The sequence below is a fragment of the Capra hircus genome, chromosome 7 (assembly GCF_001704415.2).
Source record: "Capra hircus breed San Clemente chromosome 7, ASM170441v1, whole genome shotgun sequence".
Classification (NCBI taxonomy): domain Eukaryota; kingdom Metazoa; phylum Chordata; class Mammalia; order Artiodactyla; family Bovidae; genus Capra; species Capra hircus.
Genome location: NC_030814.1, coordinates 20,282,754 through 20,303,065, shown reverse-complemented (window position 1 = coordinate 20,303,065; position 20,312 = coordinate 20,282,754). Strand labels below are relative to the sequence as shown.

The 20,312-nt window shown below is 37.5% G+C and overlaps 1 protein-coding gene across 1 annotated transcript in view; it reads left to right on the top strand.

Moving 5' to 3' along the window:
• Positions 1-20,312, top strand: part of ADGRV1 (adhesion G protein-coupled receptor V1) — a 542,844-nt gene that overhangs the window by 111,610 nt on the left and 410,922 nt on the right. Inside the window, exons 30-38 of the mRNA XM_018050044.1 lie at positions 1,393-1,608; positions 2,302-2,546; positions 3,759-3,940; positions 4,728-5,539; positions 9,835-10,044; positions 16,866-16,996; positions 18,059-18,158; positions 18,864-19,043; positions 19,763-19,926. Coding sequence (XP_017905533.1) covers positions 1,393-1,608; positions 2,302-2,546; positions 3,759-3,940; positions 4,728-5,539; positions 9,835-10,044; positions 16,866-16,996; positions 18,059-18,158; positions 18,864-19,043; positions 19,763-19,926 — 2,240 coding nt within the window. The remainder of the gene's footprint in view (positions 1-1,392; positions 1,609-2,301; positions 2,547-3,758; positions 3,941-4,727; positions 5,540-9,834; positions 10,045-16,865; positions 16,997-18,058; positions 18,159-18,863; positions 19,044-19,762; positions 19,927-20,312) is intronic.

Below are 20,312 nucleotides of genomic sequence, written 5' to 3'. Positions count from 1 at the left end.
TCCAAGGCCAAACCTGCCGCTTACTCTGGGTGTCTCTTGATTTCCTACTTTCACATTTCAATCCCCTATGATGAAAAGGAAATCTTTTTTGGTGTGAGTTCTAGTAGGTGGTGTAGGTCTCATAGAGCCATTCAGCTTTGGCTTCTTTGACATCAGTCGTTGGGGCAGAGACTTGATTACTGTGATATTGAATGGTTTTTCTTGGAAAGAAACCAAGATTGTCCATCATTTTTGAGATTGCACCCAAGTACTTCATTTTGGACTATTCTGCCGACTATGAGGGCTACTCCATTTCTTCTAAGTGTTTTCTTGCCCACGGTAGTAGGTATAATAGTTGTGAATTAAATTTGCCCATTCCCATCCATTTTAGTTCACTGACTCCTAAGTTGTTAATATTCAATCTTGCCATCTCTTGCTTGACCATGTCTGATTTACCTTGGTTCATGGACCTAACATTCCCGGTTCCTATGCAATATTGTTCTTTAGAGTATCAGACTTTGCTTTCACCACCAGATACATCCACAGCTAAGTGTCGAGAAAGAAGTTCCCGCTTTGGCCCAGCCACTTCATTCTTATTGGAGCTATAAGTAATTGTCCTCGTCTCTTCCCCAGGAGCATATAGGACACCCTCTGACCTCTAGGGTTCATCTTCTGGTGTCATATCTTTTTTCCGTTTCATACTGTCAATGAGGTTTTCGAGGCAAGAGTACTAGAGTAATTTGCCATTTTCTTCTCCAGTGGACAACATTTTGTGAGAACTCTTTGCTGTGACGCATCCGTCTTGGGTGGCCCTACACAGCATGGCTCATAGCTCGTTGCATTATGCACACCCCTTCCCCATGACAAGGCTGTGATCCATATAGGGTATACATTAGCAGCTTTTAATCCAACTCTATAGAAAAATTCTTGTTTTCCAGCTGTAAGATTGATGATATTGACGTACCCATCTCTGTGCAGCAGTGTAATTGGTCTTTCCAGCGAGATCAGAATTCTTGTTTTGTTCATTTTGAAAGTACCCTACATATTTTATTTTTGTAAATAAGAGGCCATCTTGTGGTAGTGAATGATTCATGTGCATATCCATATCTACATGTCTGTGTATGTTTGTGTCATCTATATATGTATTTGGCCACTAGAACACTATGTATATGTATTTCTAAAAATGAAGACATGCACTTGAATAGCCAGGATGGTTTTTCATTATTGTGTTGTATCAAACCCATTTTTTTCTTGCAAGAGAGGTGAAATCTTCTGTTTAAAATAAATGTAATCCCTGTCCTCAGAAACATCTTGCGAAGTGTGTCCATGAATTGTGATATGTCATAGTATATATGGGGAATTTATTATCATGTCCTAGAAGAAGTTTTAGCATTTTTCTTTTTGTCTCTGTAGGTGAAGATTACAGTATAGCTTCATCGGATGTGGTCTTACTAGAAGGGGAAACCAGTAAAGTTGTGCCAATATATGTCATTAATGACATCTACCCTGAGCTGGAAGAATCTTTTCTTGTGCAACTGCTGAATGAAACAACAGGAGGGGCGAAACTCGGGGCGTTAACAGAGGCAATCATTTTTATTGAGGCCTCTGATGATCCCTATGGATTATTTGGTAATGAGACTAGTCTGTGTCTCTTACTTATTTGTATAGATTCATGCCTTTCTTTATTTTTAGAGCCTCAAAATTGATTTAATCTTGTTTCCTTTTAACCTGCTATTACTGATATATAAGGACATCTATGTATGTTCACCACCTGTGGTTAGAAATCAACCTCTTAGCATAAACCTAGAGATCATACACTTTTAGGCTTTTACGTCAGATCTGGCTCCTGGATGTATTTTGTGAATCTTAGACCAATTGTTAAAAGAACTTTTTTACAGAAATTTATACAAAAATCTGAATTTCTGAGGTTTCTTTATAGTAAAAAAAAGGTATGGTGATGTCAAGCTCCCCTTTTTGCATAAAGTCAGTCTTCGAAGCAAAATACCAACTGCCAGGCTTGTACCACGCCGTTCACCCCAGAAGTCATGGGACCCACTTCGCTCATAACTGATACATGTCTGACCTCTGTGGGCATCTGAGTTTATGATTTCTGGTTCTATCGTAATGAAAAACAATTTGGAAAATTTGGCAGGAAGGCCTGAGCAATCTGTATCATAGCATATTTCTCTGATTTTGTGGAGTTTAGCCTCTTAGATTGCTCGGAGGGGGGGTGAAATAAATAACTATAGGGTGGCAGTTGGTTCGCTCTATGCTGACTTAGTTTCACTTTGTATTTGAAATTATCTCTGCTTTGCCCTTTAGGTTTTCAGATTACTAAACTTACTGTAGAGGAACCTGAGTTTAACTCAGTGAAGGTAAACCTGCCAATAATTCGAAATTCTGGGACACTCGGCAATGTTACTGTTCAGTGGGTTGCCACTATTAATGGACAGCTTGCTACTGGCGACCTGCGAGTTGTCTCAGGTAATGTGACCTTTGCCCCTGGGGAAACCATTCAAACCTTGTTGTTAGAGGTCCTGGCTGACGACGTTCCGGAGATTGAAGAGGTGAGAGGAATGGCTAGTCTAGAATGACACTGTAAACCGTATCTTGTCTTATAGTGATTAGAACAGATGCCTGTTGTTGTGACATTTATAGAGGTGTCTGATAAATTATTTCAGTGAGAATGTTCAAAATTTGGTAGTGTGAAAGTGATCCTTACAGAAAACAAAAACATTAGAAATAGGTCTCATACTTGTTCACATACTGGTTTACTAGTATAAGTTTTATTTTTGTACAATTATATTTTTCTATGTTTTGGTTAAGTGATTAAAAATATATAATCTGGCAGAAAGTTTGCTATATTGTTTCACATAAACAATTTGTATTCATAATCTCTCTTGGCTTGAGTGTGAGCCAATCAGTCTTAATTATATGTGGATTTTGATTTTTCTGCTCATTCATTTATTCTTTAGGATTTACTCTGTGACAAATTCCATGTGAGATTTATTTGCCTGATATTTATTTTTCATGATAAAAAGAAGTGAAGTGGCAAATAAAGATAGCGTCTCAGTGGGAAAGTTGATTCATCACTGACATATATTGGCTGAAGATAATTTTATTTTATGAAATTCAAGTATTATTAAAACCTAGAGCTCATAAAATTAGATTTAACAGCATTTATTCTTTAATAGTGTCAACTTTTTGTAGAAGGGAAGTCCATAAAATTTCAGTTGAGTGCTAATTGTGTCATTACTCACTTCTTAAATATTAGTTATTAGTTAATACATATAAAACATTTCTCTTTCCTTTCCTCTAAATTTAGGTGACATCATGATATATTTTTGTTTCAAATTTTATCAGAGAATTTCCACTTATGAGAATGTGGGAAATAAAGCATAATAAATGAACTATTCATAAGACACATATGCAATATTCTCCCTTCGTAAAAAAGTGTATAGGGATTACAAGTATATTATTGAAGGGGTAAACATAAAGAGACATCTTAAAATTGATTCACACGATTGTATAACAGAATATCAAGGAACTTAAACAGCCTGTATTTCTTACGTGCAGTCATGCTCTAGTGTTAAAGTTGGTGAGGGGTGGTTCTGTTACATGCTGAGTTTGTAAATGTGGTGGAGGAGCTTCTTTATGTTCATTCGTGTTACACTATACTGTGTTCTTGTTTGGATATCTTTGATTTTTTTTTCTTGCATCATGTTTATTCTAATTTCAGAACCGGGATTCTGTTAAGGAAGTTTTCACTGTATTTTTAGGTTATCCAAGTGCAACTAACTGATGCCTCTGGTGGAGGTACTGTTGGGTTAGATCGAGTGGCAAATATTATTATTCCTGCCAATGATAATCCTTATGGTACAGTAGCCTTTGTTCAGTCGGTTTCTCGTGTTCAAGAGCCCCTGGAGAGAAGTTCCTGTGCTAACATAACTGTCAGGAGAAGGTATATGAGATGGCTGCTTGGGACTTGTGGGTGGTGGAAGAGGATCTCTTGCACAATCCAATAATTTAATTATGATAGTTTTTACATAATGTAAAATATTTTACAGGTTATTATAATCTGTTAACTAAATAATGCTTATCACTATAAAGTACTCATTATTTTCCCCATACCTTTTATTAGTGAAATGGGTTATACATCATTTGGCTTTCTAACCCCAGACATTTATTGCTTTAATTGGTGATTTGTTTGAATTAGAACTTAAAAACAACTGGTTTCTAAATTGAAGATCATTCAGATGCCATATGAAGTAGTTGGTTTTCAGGTTCTTATCTTCGCCTGCCTTTCTTTTGTGAGGCAGTATACTGTTCACTGAGCTCCTTCAGAAATAGAAAAATAGGTGGTCTTGCAACCTTGTGGCAAGTAATTACATTTACATTTCCTTACAATGTACCCATGTCGGTATCATTCATTGTTAGTTTCAGTGAAAGTTAGTAGTGAAGATTCATTTTCTAACTCTGCTTGAAAATTCTGGAATGGTTGCGTATCTTGCAAGATATTTTCATAGCTGGGTTAAAAATAAGTATTATCTGAATGAAAATGAACCAAGTTTCCTTACATGAGAAAACTCAATGAGACATAGAAAGCTAATTAAGAAGCATGGTTGTGTCTGTGCTAGTACCTTATCCGCTTAAAAAAAGTGGAAGCCACAGTCAGCGTTCTCGCCTCTGCGTGTAATGCACAGGTTGCTTTGGATGCCTAACCTGTCTTTTGTCACTCCACGTTTTAGCGGAGGGCACTTTGGCCGGCTGTTGTTGTTCTACGGCACTTCTGATATTGATGTAGTGGCTCTTGCAGTTGAGGAGGGTCAAGACTTACTGTCCTTCTATGAATCGCCAATTCAAGGGGTACCGGACCCACTTTGGAGAACTTGGGTGAATGTCTCTGTGATGGGGGAGCCCCAGGATACTTGTGCCACTTTGTGCCTCAAAGAACACGCGTGCTCAGCATTTTCCTTTCTCAGTGCTTCTGAAGGCCCCCAGTGTTTTTGGATGACTTCCTGGACCAGCCCAACTGCTAACAACTCAGACTTCTGGACCTATAAGAAGAACATGACCAGAGTAGCATCTCTTTTTAGCGGTCAGGCTGTGGCTGGTAGTGACTATGAGCCTGTGACAAGGCAGTGGGCCATCATGCGGGAAGGCGATGAATTTGCAAATCTCACCGTTTCTATTCTTCCCGACGATTTCCCAGAGATGGATGAGAGTTTCCTGATTTCTCTCCTCGAAGTTCATCTCATGAACATCACAGCCAGTTTTAGAAACCAGCCAACCATAGGACAGCCAAACACGTCTACAGTCGTCATAGCATTAAATGGTGATGCCTTCGGAGTGTTTGTGATCTACAGTATTAGTCCCAACACCTCCGAAGATGGCTTATATGTTGAAGTTCAGGAGCAGCCTCAAAGCACAGTGGAGATGGTGATCCACAGGACAGGGGGCAGCTTAGGTCAGGTGACAGTCGAATGGCGTGTCGTTGGTGGAACAGCTACTGAAGGTTTAGATTTTATAGGTGCTGGAGACATTCTGACTTTTGCTGAAGGTGAGTGATGGTTCTCAATGGATTTCAGTTCCGCCTGGGAAAGTCATTATAGTCCATTTTTATGACAGTGTTCATATGCATTCTTACTATGTACATTCTTGCTAATATGTAAAAGTGAATGAAAAAAGTAGTAGTTGGCTTGTTAATGGTTGACCTGACATATAGAGGGCTGATGGGGCCCTACGCGTGTATCTTTTTAGTTGAATAAAAAGAGAAGAGGGAATGTGAGGATTTTATCCCTTTTATGTGTGATAGCAGAGCCTTTAAGGAAATGGAGAAGCATATCTAAAGCCAGTTTTAATTTTGTAAAGGAAGTTATAAGAATGAGCCATATATCCACAATTAAACATGCAAGTAAAAAGTGTTGATAGCCAAGAAATGGGAAGCTTTTTCATATGCACTGACAAATCAGGATAAACCTCCAAAGAAAATAACAAGTATGAATATTATAAGGGCTTCCCTAGTGGCTCAGTGGTAAAGAATCTGCCTGCCAATGCCGGAGACACAGGTTTGGTCCCTGGCTTGGGAAGATCTCTTGGAGAAGGAAATGGCAATTCAGTCCTGTATTCTTGCCTGGGAAATCCCATGGACAAGGGGAACTGGTGTGCTATAGTTCATGGGGTCACAAAGAGTTGGATATGACTTAGCAACTAAACAACAGCAATAGCATAAATAGTATAAACTTGGGCTTCCCTGGTGGCTCGGACGGTAAAGAATTTGCCTGCAAGGAGGAGACGTGGGTTTGACCCCACTCCACTCCAGTATTCTGGCCTGGAGCATTCCATGGACAGAGGAGCCTGGCAGGCTACAGTCCATGGGATCACAGAGAGTCACACCACTGAGCGACTTTCACTTCATTGGGTGACTTTATTCATGTTATATTAAGTGTAGTGACCTAGTGATAGATGAGCTTGTAATACTGGTCCTAGACTTGAATGGGATCACTATTTTAAATTTTCATGAACAGTGAAATTATAGAGAACTTGGACAATGATTAGGATTAGTGCAGATTTACCAGTTCTTTTCCAAGGTTGATTGAATCACCAAGTATTTGAAAATTTTGAACATTCATATATTTAAAATAGTTTTCTTTGGGTGAAAGAAAGATATCTTTACTGAAATCATTATTTAACTCATGATTTGGGCACTAATAAATTCCATATGGCTTCTTAACATAGTTTTTTTTCTGATTGAAAGTAATTATACTCATAAAAGCTTCAGGTTATACAATAAAATGAAGGAAGTAAATGTTATTTGCAATTTCGTATCTTAGAGCAATTCATTGCATATTTTATCCTTTAATGCATATACTTTTTTTGGAAACAGTAATTAGGGGTTATGATGCATATAGGGTATACTTTTAAAACATCTAATAAGCATTACATTTTAGAATAACTTTTTAAGATAGTTTAAAACTTGTCTATAATGGCTGGGCTTGTGCTTAGTCAGTCAGTCATGTCTGACTCTTTGCAACCCTGTGGGCTGTGGCCTGCCAGGCTCCTCTGTCTATGGAATTTTCCAGGCAGGGATACTGTAGTGGGTTGCCATTTTCTTCTCCAGGGGATATCTTCCTGACCTAGGAATTGAACCTGTGTCTCCTACATTGTAGATGGATTCATTACCTGCTGAGCCATCAGGGAAGCCCTCTATAATGGTTATTTCCCAGTAATTGATTTTGGGAACAATAGAATACTGATACACTTGATGTGGGAGGTATATATGTGCATAGGTTAGCAATTGGTAACATTTTCCCCTAGTTCAAGGAAAGTAATGAAAATTTGAGGAGGGAGTGGAGATGAAAATTTAAGATTAGATGTTTTAGTGGCTTTGGTAACTATAAAGAATTTATCATGTAATGTAGTACCATTACAACAGTTAATATTAACCTTGAGTTGTAACTTTAGCATCATGCAAAATGGACTATATTTTGTAGTTGACCTGTATTCTCAGATAATATATATTCTCTTGAAGCAGTCTTAACACCGAATCGATAAAAGATACCAGGGTCATCGGGACTCCCAGGTAGGTGGGAAGTGGTGAGGAATCCGCCTGCCAGTGCAGGAGACAGAGAGATGCAGCTTCAGTCCGTGGGTCGGGAAGCTCCCCTGGAGGAGGAAATGGCAACTCACTCCAGTATTCTTGCCTGGAGAATCCCATGGACAGAGGAGCCTGGCAGGCTGCAGTCCATGGGACCGCAAAGAGTCGGACATGGCTGAGCACACACACTTGCATGCCAGCGTCATGAAACAGAGAACATGCATTCACACCTACTTTTTCCTTTTTCCTGTTTTTTCTCACCATTTCAGTCTCTTTCAAAACAGTGAATTAGATGGGGACCACTGTAGGCTGAACAGCAGAAGCAGTGTTGGGTTTGGGGGTGTTCAGTGGTCTGTCTACAAGTGGGGTCCTAAACTAAATTGCAGAGTAAATTCTTGGCCCTACTGCTGTCACAGATCACTTTGAAGTCCTCTTCTGCCTCCTTCCCCTATTGTCCACATCCTGGGAACTAGTATTTGATGTTGTCATCTCATCTGGTTCCCCTAAGACTTATCCCATTTAGGTGGGCTCTTTGCCTCAGAATTTACCATCCTTTTCTGTTTCTCATTTTGACCACTATTCCCTAAGTGTCCTTGGTCTTTAAGGGAAGTTTTGGGTTGGTTATCTGAAAATCATTCACAGTAACACCAGGATGAGAATGAGATCCACCTTTCTAGAAGGAACTATTTCTAAACAGTAGTTGCTTCAGCGTCTCTTCCCCTAGCTAGGTCACGGTCCTAGGCTAGACACCAGGAATAAAACCATGATTCCTTGAAATAATTCTACCCTTTAACTTTCCGAATTCAAAATGTCCTTTCCACAGTCTGTCCATGTTAATGGAATTTTACAGTGCTTTATAAGTGAAAAGGGTATACAGGCTAACATATCAGTTCAGTCGCTCAGTTGTGTCTGACTCTTTGCAACCACATGGACTGCAGCACACCAGGCCTCCCTGTCCAACACCAACTTCCAGAGCTTACTCAAACTCATGTCCATTGAGTCGGTGATGCCATCCAACCATCTCATCCTCTGTTGTCACCTTCTCCCCCAGCTTTCAATCTTTCCCAGCATCAGGGTCTTTTTCTAATGAGTCAGTTCTTTGCATCAACTGGCCAAAGTATCTGAGTTTCAGCTTCAGCATCAGTCCTTCCAATGAATATTCAGGACTGATCTCCTTCAGAATGGACTGGTTGGATCTCCTTGCAGTCCAGGAGACTCACAAGTCTTCTCCAACACCACAGTTCAAAAGCATCAATTCTTCAGTGCTCAGCTTTTTTTATAGTCCAGTTCTCATATCCATACATGACTGCTGGAAAAACCATAGCTTTGACTAGAGGGACCTTTGTTGGTAAAGTAATGTCTCTGCTTTTTAATATGCTGTCTCAGTTCAGTTCAGTTCAGTCGCTCAGTCGTGTCTGACTCTTTGGGACCCCATGAATTGCAGCACGCAAAGGCCTCCCTGTCTATCACCAACTCCCGGAGTTTACTCAGACTCGCGTTCGAGTCAGTGATGCCATCCAGCCATCTCATCCTCTGTCGTCCCCTTCTTCTCCTGCCCCCAATTCCTCTCAGCATCAAAGTCTTTTCCAATGAGTCAACTCTTCGCATGAGGTGGCAAAAGTATTGGAGTTTCAGCTTTAGCATCATTCCTTCCAAAGAAATCCCAGGGTTGATCTCCTTCAGAATGGACTGGTTGGATCTCTGTGCAGTCCAAAGGATGCTCAAGAGTCTTCTCCAACACCACAGTTCAAAAGCATCAAAATTCTTCGGCACTCAGCCTTCTTCACAGTCCAACTCTCAATCCATACTAGGTTGATCATGACTTTTCTTCCAAGGAGCAAGCGTCTTATAATTTCATGGCTGCAGTACATTTGCTTACAGTGACACTAATGTTGCTCAAGATATTGAACTGTTATAATTCACTCATATATTTTTACTTAAAGGACTTCCCAGGTGGCACAATGGTAAAGAATCCACCTGCCAATGCAGGAGACACAGGTTCTATCCCTGGGTGGGGAAGAGTCCTTGGAGGAGAAATTGGCAACCCACTCCAGTATTCTTGCCTGGGAAATGCCACGAACAGAGAAAGGAGTTTGGCAGGCTACAGTCCATGAGGTTGCAGAAAGTCCGACATGACTGAGCAACTAAGCACCCACACATTTTAACTTAACAGTTTTTGAAGGAAGTTATTTTTTGCCTTTGTGAATTCTCTGCTGATGATTTTCTTACTTAGGTTTTATCCCATTAATTCTTTACAGGTGAAACCAAAAAGGTTGCCATTTTGACCATTTTGGATGACTCCGAGCCAGAGGATGATGAAATCATTGTAGTTAGTTTGGTGTACACGGAAGGTGGAAGTAGAATTTTGCCCAGTTCCGACACCGTCAGAGTGAACATTTTGGCCAATGACAATGTGGCGGGCGTTGTTAGCTTTCAGACTGCTTCCAGATCTGTCATAGGTCATGAAGGTGGGTTCTTTTTATTGTTGAGCACATTCACTCTCTTTTCCATGGAGGTAATTTTTTGTCTTGTCTTTTAAAGTTTCCCATTTTTACAAATTCTTTCATTAGTTTGTACAGCTGGGTCTGTTAATGTATGTGGAGCTTATTTGGGAGAGGGCTGTGTAATGACCTGTTTAACTTGATTCGGAAGCCTCACAGATTGGTATTGTGTTCTAGCTTGCCACTCTCCACTAGAGTGATTTTAAGGAAATTGGTCAAACCTGGGATGCTCAGCTTTCTCATCTGTTAAATTACGGGAAATACTATTTCCTTCATTGGTTTCTGTGTGAGGATTAAATTAGCTCTAAATGCTAAGTGCTTAGCCTAGCTTTAGGCACATAGCATATGTATGCTAAGGGTTAACTGTTGATATTAAATGGTGAAATATTGACTGTTCCAAATAGTAGTTTCTAATCAGTGACTATTTTAGCCTGGATTTTACATTTGTATGGGAGTATATTTATGAACTAAGTGCCAAATTAGAAAATTTACAAAGTATCCCCTTTTCCCATAAAAAACAGTAATTTCTTTGAAACTTAATATTTTACATCATTTATAGGGTTTACATTTATAGGCTGCTTTTTGTTTGTTTAAAGCATCATGACAATGTTTTTGTCTTTGAATAAGTCTGTTTGAGATAAAACTGGTATTTATAGATTGTGTTTCACTGTAATTTGTGTTTAAAAATAATTGTATCTCAAAGATTTAAGAAATGAAAAGGATATAGACCTTTCATTTGGACTTTGATTTTTACGATGAGAAAACTGGCACGCAGGTTAAGTGACTGGACAGAATCCTGTAGCTGGTGGTGTGGCTGTCTGGAAACTGAGGGCCTTTTAGTGTGCGTCATGTTTTACCTTACCATATTGCCAACTTGCAGGTTTATTCAACTTAATGCAAATATCTGAGACATTTTCCAACACTCTTCCCTCTTATTAACGGTTTAGAATCTCATATTGTCATAGCAACAGTGAGTAAAAGTGACTAACGAATTGCTGTAAATCCAGTCTAAAGACCGATCATCAACTCTCAAAAAATTATTTGTAGTATAATACGAGTAAAAAGTCACCCCAGGATAAGTTAATCTTAATAATAATGACAATAACATTTATTGAGTGTTTTCTGCCTGCCAGACATTTTACATCAATTATTTTGTTTAATTTTAACAGTAGGGCTGTGAAGTGTGTATGATGATATACACCAGGTTTTCAGACAAGGAAACAATGTTTGAGGGACTACCCAGCACATAGTTATTCATGGTGGAGCTTAAACCTAGTGCTGTCTGAATCCAGAGTTTATGCTGTAGGGCACCTTGTGAGAAGAAGCTTTGTTTTGCTTGGACTTACGTCTACTGCAGAACTTGGCTATGCAGGAATGTCGGGTAAATATTTGAGTTGAAAGAATGATGAATTTGAGTAACACTGTCCATGTGAGAGGAGGAAATGGGTGAGAGAAGCTGACCCTATCTTGAGTTAGATGAATTAGATTTTTAGAGATAATAGTTGGAATCAGGAAAATTACTAAGATTTTGGTGGTCGGAGGAAGAAAGGCAAGTTGTCAAGGATGGAGCTGTGTGAAATACCAGGCAAGGGTCCAGGAAAGGCAAAAGGCAAAAGAGAGAGGGGAGAGAACACTCTGCCAGAGGAGTGGGAAGAGACCAAAATAAGAGTGTATTCTCATTAGTTATCAGAAAAAAGTAAGTCTTGTGTCTTGCTGTACTAACCTCACTGGATAACCAGTGAGATTAGATTCCCAAATGGACCATAGGAAACAGTAGTAACTGCAGAGGAATTTTAGAGGAGAACTTGGGATGGACAGCAAATTACTGAGGATAAAAGACAGGATGTAGACGCCCTGGGGGCAGTTAGCCACTCAAAGTCTGGTCCTCAAGTTGATGTCTTCACACAAAGTGTTTTTTGCTTCTGGTTTGTGACAAGATAAATTTGAAAATGAAAATAATCTTTTCTAGAGACTTTTATAACCTAATTTTGCTGTGAAATCCAAAAGTGATATCTTTGGGCTTATACTTTGTATGTGTGTCCTTTAGACATTTAACTTACCTACTCATTTTTTTTTTTTCTGTTTTACAAAAGTGTCAGTCTGTGATAGATCAAGGAAAACAAAGCAAAAACCCCTTGTCTTTCACTCCTTTAGGGGTGAGAAGCACTACCTTAGGGAGTATTCAGCTCATTGGCTCTGAGAGCAAGGAAAGGAGAAAAACTGAAGAAAGCTGATATGATTATTGTATCATATCTAATATGATAAAGTAGATATAATAAATCTGCTTTATCATATCAACCTGTGAGCATGAGTTTGGTACAGGAAACAGGACAATGAATTCCGTTCATCAGTTAGTTCTCCCTAGACTTTTTACATTGTAGATAGTAAAGCATAGAGTATTTTGGACTTGTTTTTATTTTGTTGAAGAAATACAGAGAAGAAGGTAATGTAGACAAAGAGAATAAAAGTGTTAGTTTCATGGGGGGTATAAATTCAGTAACCAGAAAGGATTAGATTTATTGGAGGACTTAAGAGCTGCTCTAGGTGTATGATTTTCAGCAATATGATGGGATATTTTTTCTAGGAGTACAAAAGTATGTGGATGTCCTGGATCACTTTAAGGGGATTAGAACTGTAAAGGAGCTAGTGTCACAACGTTCATCTTAAGGAAATCTGGATGGTGGCAGTAGTGGTGGACTGGGGGCCCTGAAGAAACTTAGGCTCTCTGCTGAGCTCCTAGTCGTCTTGGAGAAACTGCACATTCTGACATCGGTGGTCTCTTTCACCTGCCTGAACTTAGCCTGAAAGCCAGATTGTGGTCTCTGCAGTTTCCAACAGCTAAATATCTGCAGGAGGATGCAAACAGGAAAAATGATTGATTCTTAAAACACATGGTCCACTTGTGTTATTGGTTAAATAGCCGCTTTATCATGTCAACTTGTGAGCGTGAGTTTGGTACAGGAAGCAGAAAGATGAATTGCTTTCATTTATTAGTACTCCCTAGACTTTTTACAGTTTCCAAATAAAAGATGGAAGAAATTTCTGTTTTTTTTTAGTTTACTTTTCTTTCCCTTTCCTCTTGAACCTTTTCTTAGAGTCTAAGTTAATTTTCTTTTTTCTAAAGCATTATGTTCGGCCTCAAGAATTCAGCATTTTGTATGTGTATTCTTTATGTTACTGCAAAATTGCGTAGAGAAATATATATCACGCAGAAGTTTACAAAAATGAAAACTTCATAGTGATTCTTCAAAGATAATTGCCAAGGAAATGAAATTATAAAAATGCCATATGTGCTTTTGGCAGTGTTAACATTGCTTTTGACCTAGTGTTGGAGTTTCATTTATGAGACTGGTTTTAAAATGTGGACTGTGCTGAACTTCTGGCTTTAGGATACATTTTCAGTTCATGGGGAGGAATTGCCCTAGTGTTTAACAATATATTGAATTCTGTAAAGTCCTACTTCTACATTTTTGTCCTAAGGCAATTGGATAGATGCCCAGTGGTAAATATTACTTTCTTTCAAATGTAATGGGCAGAATTGAGAAATATGGGAGAGTAGGTTTTTATCACATGCTGTGTATAAATGCACTCTTTATAAATCTGTGTGAGATGGTTCACTTCACACAGCTCTGCAGCACCAGAATCATTATGTCATGTTCAATAGATTTAAAATATGTCCTTTTCTTAGAGACAGCATATATCTTTTGTAGGCAAATATTTGAACAAGAGATGTGATTCTTTAAAAAAATATTTATCAAACTGCTATATTAGAAGCATTCAACTTTCTGTCTTAACTGTTCTTATTGACAGTATGTGTTTCGTACTATTTGTATTTCTGTAATTGTTTTAAATCATTTTCCATCGTAGAGCACGGTCAATTTGGATGGTACCTGTATACCATGTATACATGAATCTATTAAAACACGTTTTCCATATTTTAGTTTTCCATTATTGTTATACACATTGTAGTTGATGTTTATCTTTGTGAGAAGAATCTTGATTTGTTTTGCAACAAGCAGATGAAACACTCTGGGTTATTAAAACGAATTTTATGCCTAGTTCTTGTTTGTGTTAGGCTAGGCCAAGTGTGCATATGATAAATCATCTGCTTAGAGTTGAAATGTATCACTGACTTTTGCTAGACTCTCGATTTCATATCAAGATGATCTTTCAGGAGTTAGATTTTTCAGTAGGGGAGGGCCCTCCCTAGGGCTTCATCCTGGGAAAAAACTATAAGCAGTATGTTGAGACATTTGTTATCTGAAAATTTGACTTTCCCTCTCTAGGCCTTGTCTTCTGTCCTACCCTCATATTTAGAAGACTGAGCACCTATTTCTAATTTTTTTCTTTTCCTATATTCTTTGACTCCTTCTCTAGGTAGAAGATAGCTTTCCAGTAATTTTTCCTAGGAAGCGTTTCAAATGGACCTGATTCTTAGCAGTCTGCCTTAAAGAGGCAGAGTTTTTTATTAATAGAAAATCTTCACATCATGTATACTATTGATAGGATTTTCAGTAGCTTTAGACAATTATGTGTTTAAGGAATGCTTGATTTACCTTTTATGAGTGTGTGTTGTGCTTTAAATTGTGTTTCTTGTCATATTTTCTTTGAAGTTACTTGCGTGGTATCGTTAAATTTTCAAAAGTGGTCTTAAAATTGGTATTAGACTGAGTATTTTTACATGTAATAAGTTCATAGGAGGATTTTACATCTTTCTTCTTAGCATTTCATTTTTAGTTTCACCTTTAATGGTGCATTTATTCCCAAATCTCTATGTACCATCTTAGAACTATAATTTTTTATTATGACATTTACAGGTTCCCCTTCAACATGGGTTTTCATTGATCTACATTTTTTTTGCCATTAGTATTTTTATTACGTCTTTAGTAGTTTTTCAAACTTACATAATTTTTATTTTTAAATATTACTATGTTTCCTTGAAATCCATACTCTATATAACTTTTTATTTGTGTCACCAGACAACACTGTAGGTGAAACGGCTTAATAACTCCAAAGGTCTCTCCATGTCTTTCCATAATAAACCCCTGTGGAATTCTGCGTGGTATACAAGAGAGCTGCTCTAGGGTTTCATGATCGTATCTTTGTTTTATTCCCCTGAGTTATACAAGTATAAATGTTTTGGATGGTATGGCAATTATTGCTGATTGTACCCATTCTTTCAGTTATATCCTAACCTTTGGGCATTCTAATAGTGTTTCCTTTATGTTTCAAAAAAATCCAAGTCATAGCCTACTAACATGATTCAGTTAAAATTTTTTTTCATATAGAAACATTTTAAAATGTATACATTAAATATTGAATTGTTTTGGGAAATTTTATTTAGAGGTCTTTCTGATGTTTATGCTTTCTTATATTTTCTGCTGTCCCCAAATAATTTATTGCATTAAAGTTATGTGTGCTCAAATTTAGTATGAAAATTTTTTGTTTATTAGTATTAAAAAATTGAGGGTAAGAGGAGAAAGGGGTGACAGAGGATGAGATGGTTGGATGGCATCACTGACTAATGGACATGAATTTGAGGAAATTCAGGGAGACAGTGATGGACGGAGAAGCCTGGCTTGCTGCAGTTCATGGGGTCGCAAAGAGTCAGACACGACTTAGCGACCGAACAACAACAAATTAAAATTAAGATAATCTCTAAATTAATTAATTTATGATATTTTAAGAAACCTGTTAGAAGTAATTATTTAATTTTTTTATTTTCAAGAGTAAAAAAGCTGTGGTAGTTAACATATATTTGGAAAAGCTCTTCATATTTTTATTGCTATTCTCCTTTAAAAAAGGTCGGAAGTATTTAACTTGTTTAGATAACTAAATTAAAGTGATTTTTTAAATGAATATGCATGGATTTCAACTATATATCTATGCTATAAAATTTGAATAAGAATGTGTTCTTTTAAAGCTTTTTAAACATTAATTCACTTATCTTTAAAATTATTATTACATTTTAGTAATATGCTTCATTAATATAACATGTTCATCATCATCAAAATCTTGAATGCAGCATATTTTCAGCAAGTCATCACCAGTTTCCGTAGGAACTTACTTTTCACTTTAAGTAATTTAGAAGAGATGTCTGTTTTGATTTTCTTCAGTTTTATAAAGTATTACATGAGGATAAAAGTCAGGAATGGAAAGTATCTAAAATACCTCAATTATCCAGGAAGGATAACTGTAACTTTGGTGAAGTTACAGAGGATGATATACAGATTTGACACTTTTCCTTTGTATTTCTTTTTATAAAACAAAATCATTGATGGTATATGTAAGTTACAATTTAAAGAAATGTGATTTTCAGGTATTTGCAAGCATTTTTATGCATGCATTGTGTAAAATCACATTGCATACCAGTGTAAGGAATTTGTGTCCTTTTGAGAAGTGAAGAAAGAATTTACTTGTATTATTGCTAGTTTTGACCATGAGGACTTAATTATTAAATTTACAGAACATTTCTGTTCTGGTGCATGTTTTGGAGTGTATAAAAAGTTTGTGTTTTCCATTTTAGCATGTGCTTTTTAACTTTTACCCATTAAACTTCCTGAAGTTCTACTAAATGGAAGTATTTAGAAGTGGAATCAGCAGTAATGTGTTAACAAACGCTAAGCATGTATAAAACTTCTAGAAAATTGCAAACAGAACAGGTTTGTAATGTTCTTAGAAAAGGCATTGTAGCAGTTGCATGTTTGGGATTTGGGTTTTGTTGACTTCAAATGTGAATAAGTTCATTTTACATTAAACATTCATCAATCTGTACATTTGACTTGCAGGAGAAACTTTACAGTTCCATGTGATAAGAACACCCCCTGGTCGAGGAAATGTTACTGTTAACTGGAAAATTATTGGGCAAAACCTAGAACTCAATTTTGCTAACTCTACTGGTCAACTCTTCTTTCCTGAGGTAATAGCACCAAGAAAAACTGTACTGAACTGCTTGGAGGAAACTGTGTTTTGTGAGGAAAATGGGAAAATTCTGAAGATGTGATACAAGGATTAACAGAGATTGATGAGGGAGCTACTTCCTTAGGAACTCAAAGGATTTCTAAGACTTCAGGAGGAGGTTTGCTTTTGTATCTGTGCTTGTATGAATAGACCTCCTTTAAGCAAACAGAAAACGCTGACTTCGTATCTGGGGCGAGCCCTCTGGGTCTCCTTCCCTCCCAGTGTTGGTGTCAGCTGTGTCATTCTGCAGATGATGGATACTCTTGTCCCTTTTTGCTTACTCCTCACTCTCTTGGAACTTTAATTGCCCTTGGAACTTAGATGTTTCACCGCTATGAAACAGCTAATATAGCCCTAGAAACAAATGTCTTTTTATGTCTTGTTCACACATTGTCTTTGAGCTTGCATTTAGGTGTTCTTCTGATATTTGGAAAGAAGATGATTGGTGAAAGATAACTATGTAAAAACAGTTCTTGGGTACTAAGTTAGTACTATTTTATTATTACTCTTCATCTTCTCTTTTCCACACTCACTTGATAGGAATTCTCGTTTGCTGACATGTTTAATTCTTTTTCTCTTCATTTCCACTGCCTAAATATTAAGCCAAACCTTTATAACCTTCTGCCTTGATTACTTGATTACATTTGACTTCTGTTAACTGGTTTCCCCACAACGCGAGTCTTGTTTTCCATACTCCAGTTATTCCCATTCACTGCTGCCATAGAAATCTCTCCAACTTATTGCATTGTCTGGAATTTTTAGTAGTGCTACTTTGCTTATTAGATAAGATTGACATACATTAACTCAGCACTCAAAATCTTCCAGTTTGTTCCCTATCTACTTTAAGCCTATTTTCCTAGGAGTCAGTGTTTTTTTTTTTTAATATATAATTTATTTTTTAAGCCACAGAACAGTTTAAGTGAAATTATGTTTAGGTGCACGGTTTATAAAGACAATGAAAGTAGAAGATAGTTTGTGCTCAGTGACACTAGAGGGATGAATTTCTTTGTGTTTGATACAGGGGTCATTGAATAAAATAATATCTGTGCATTTGTTGGATGACAATATTCCTGAGGAGAAAGAAGTATACCAGGTCATTCTGTATGATGTCAGGACACAAGGTAATGCAGAATTTTATTGTTATTTTTCTGGTATGTTATTTTCAGAAAAAATAATAGTTGCTATCTATATTTAATGATTAGGTGGATACCGATTTTAAAAATGTTACTTTAAATATCATCTGCCCTGTAACAGTTTAGATCCAAACAAATCAGCTCAGCATGAAAATACTTATCTTTATAGATTCAGTTAAAAACTGTAGAATTTTTGCCAAGTATTTCCTATGGAATAAAATACATCTCCAAAGGTAGAATTTGATGAAATTAATTTTATACTCAGTTCACTTCAGTCGCTCAGTTGTGTCCAACTCTTTGCAACCTCATGAACCATGGCACATCGGCCTCCCTGTCCATCGCCAGCTCCCAGTTTGGATTCTGGATCAGTTATATGGGATAAATTAGATTTAGTAATTTGTGGAAGTTATCTGGATATTTTCCTCAGTTTCTGATCACTTTCTGTAATTCAGATGACCAGTACAGCAACTTAATAACAATAATCGGTCAAGCAAAAAAGAATCATGATTTACTACCTAAGAAGAACAGTAAAAGGTAGCTTCTGTTTGTCAATCTAAAGATTTCTGTTAGAGAAGTAACAGTAACCACTTTCTGCTTACTTTATTATGTTTCAGAGAGTGAGATTATATTTTAAGTGTTTAGTAGTTAATGCCAAATCACCGTTCAATTTCTTGTGGTCCCTGACTTTCTTAGGAGTTTCACCAGCAGGTGCTGCTCTGCTCGACGCTCAAGGATATGCAGCTGTTCTGACCGTAGAAGCCAGTGATGAACCACACGGAGTGTTAAATTTTGCTCTTTCATCAAGATTTGTTTTGCTGCAGGAGGCTAACACAACAATTAAGCTTTTCATCAACAGAGAATTTGGATCTCTAGGTTTGTGTTACTCTAGAATGAATGGAATTTCCAGGCAGGTGCTTTTTAAGTATTCTACTAGGGTGGATGAAAGCCATTGCTAAAATAAACCAGGAATGGGAAAAAAATGAATATTGTACTATCTAGTGTCACAAAATGCTGTACAATAAATAGTCATACAGTCTCAGCAGCATATGATAGCGGGTGGGCTCTGGGTCCACTAAGTGAGCTGGACTTGGCCCAGGGTGACTCTGTTCCAATATGCCTCTCATTCTTCTCCTGCCACCAGTAGAGGCCCTGAGGATGAGCAAAAACATGCAGACTCCATCAGGTCTAGGCTCAGAACTAGCACACAATCACTTTGTCTCTGTGCTAGCAGCCAAAATAAATCACACAGTCAACCCAAAGTCTAGAGGCAGGACAGTCTACCTTGCCCACAGCGCAATATCACTGAGCCGTTACATGATAAAGGCCAGAAACATAGGAAGGGGTGAAGAATTGGGGGCCAACAGTGCAGCTACTGAGGTGCTTTTACAAAAGTCAAAAAGTTTGTAATGTTATTTTAAAAAATTTATTTATTTTTAATTGAAGGATATTTGCCTTACAATATTGTGTTGGTTTCTGTCATACATCAATATGAACCAGCCATAGGTATACCTTTGTTCCCTCCCTCTTGAACCTCCTTTTTTTTATTATTTTTTAATTTAATTATAAAATCTTTTCCCATCCAATTCACTTAGGAGCAATTAATGTCACGTATGCCACAGTTCCTGGAATGTTGAGCCGAAAGAACCAAACAGAAGGAAACCTCGCTGAGCCAGATGTGGACTTTGTCCCGGTCGTTGGCTTTCTGATTTTAGAAGAAGGGGAAACAGCAGGAGCCATCGACATTACTATCCTTGAGGTAAAACACTTATTTCGCTGTTGCTGCACTAAACGTGAATAGCCAGGTAACAAGTAGAAATCGATTAAATGCTCTGGTGCCTTTAAATCAGCTTACTTCTTTTTGTGATTTGTTTTTTTTTTTAACACACAGGGATTCTGTTCTTGTCTAGATAGGGTCATCTGTTGTAGTGTATTTTATTATAGAAACAACTTTTGATAAAGAAAATTTCTTTAGAGCAATCCCCTTTAAGATGGCAATGGCCTGAGAGATTCCAGAGGAGCATTTTGATTACTCTGAAGGATTCATTGGAACAGTGAAGCCATGTAGGTCAGCGTCTTAGTTGTTAAGACTGGTTGAATTAGAGATAGCAGGAAACTCACTAGAGGCTGATGGTATAAGATGTG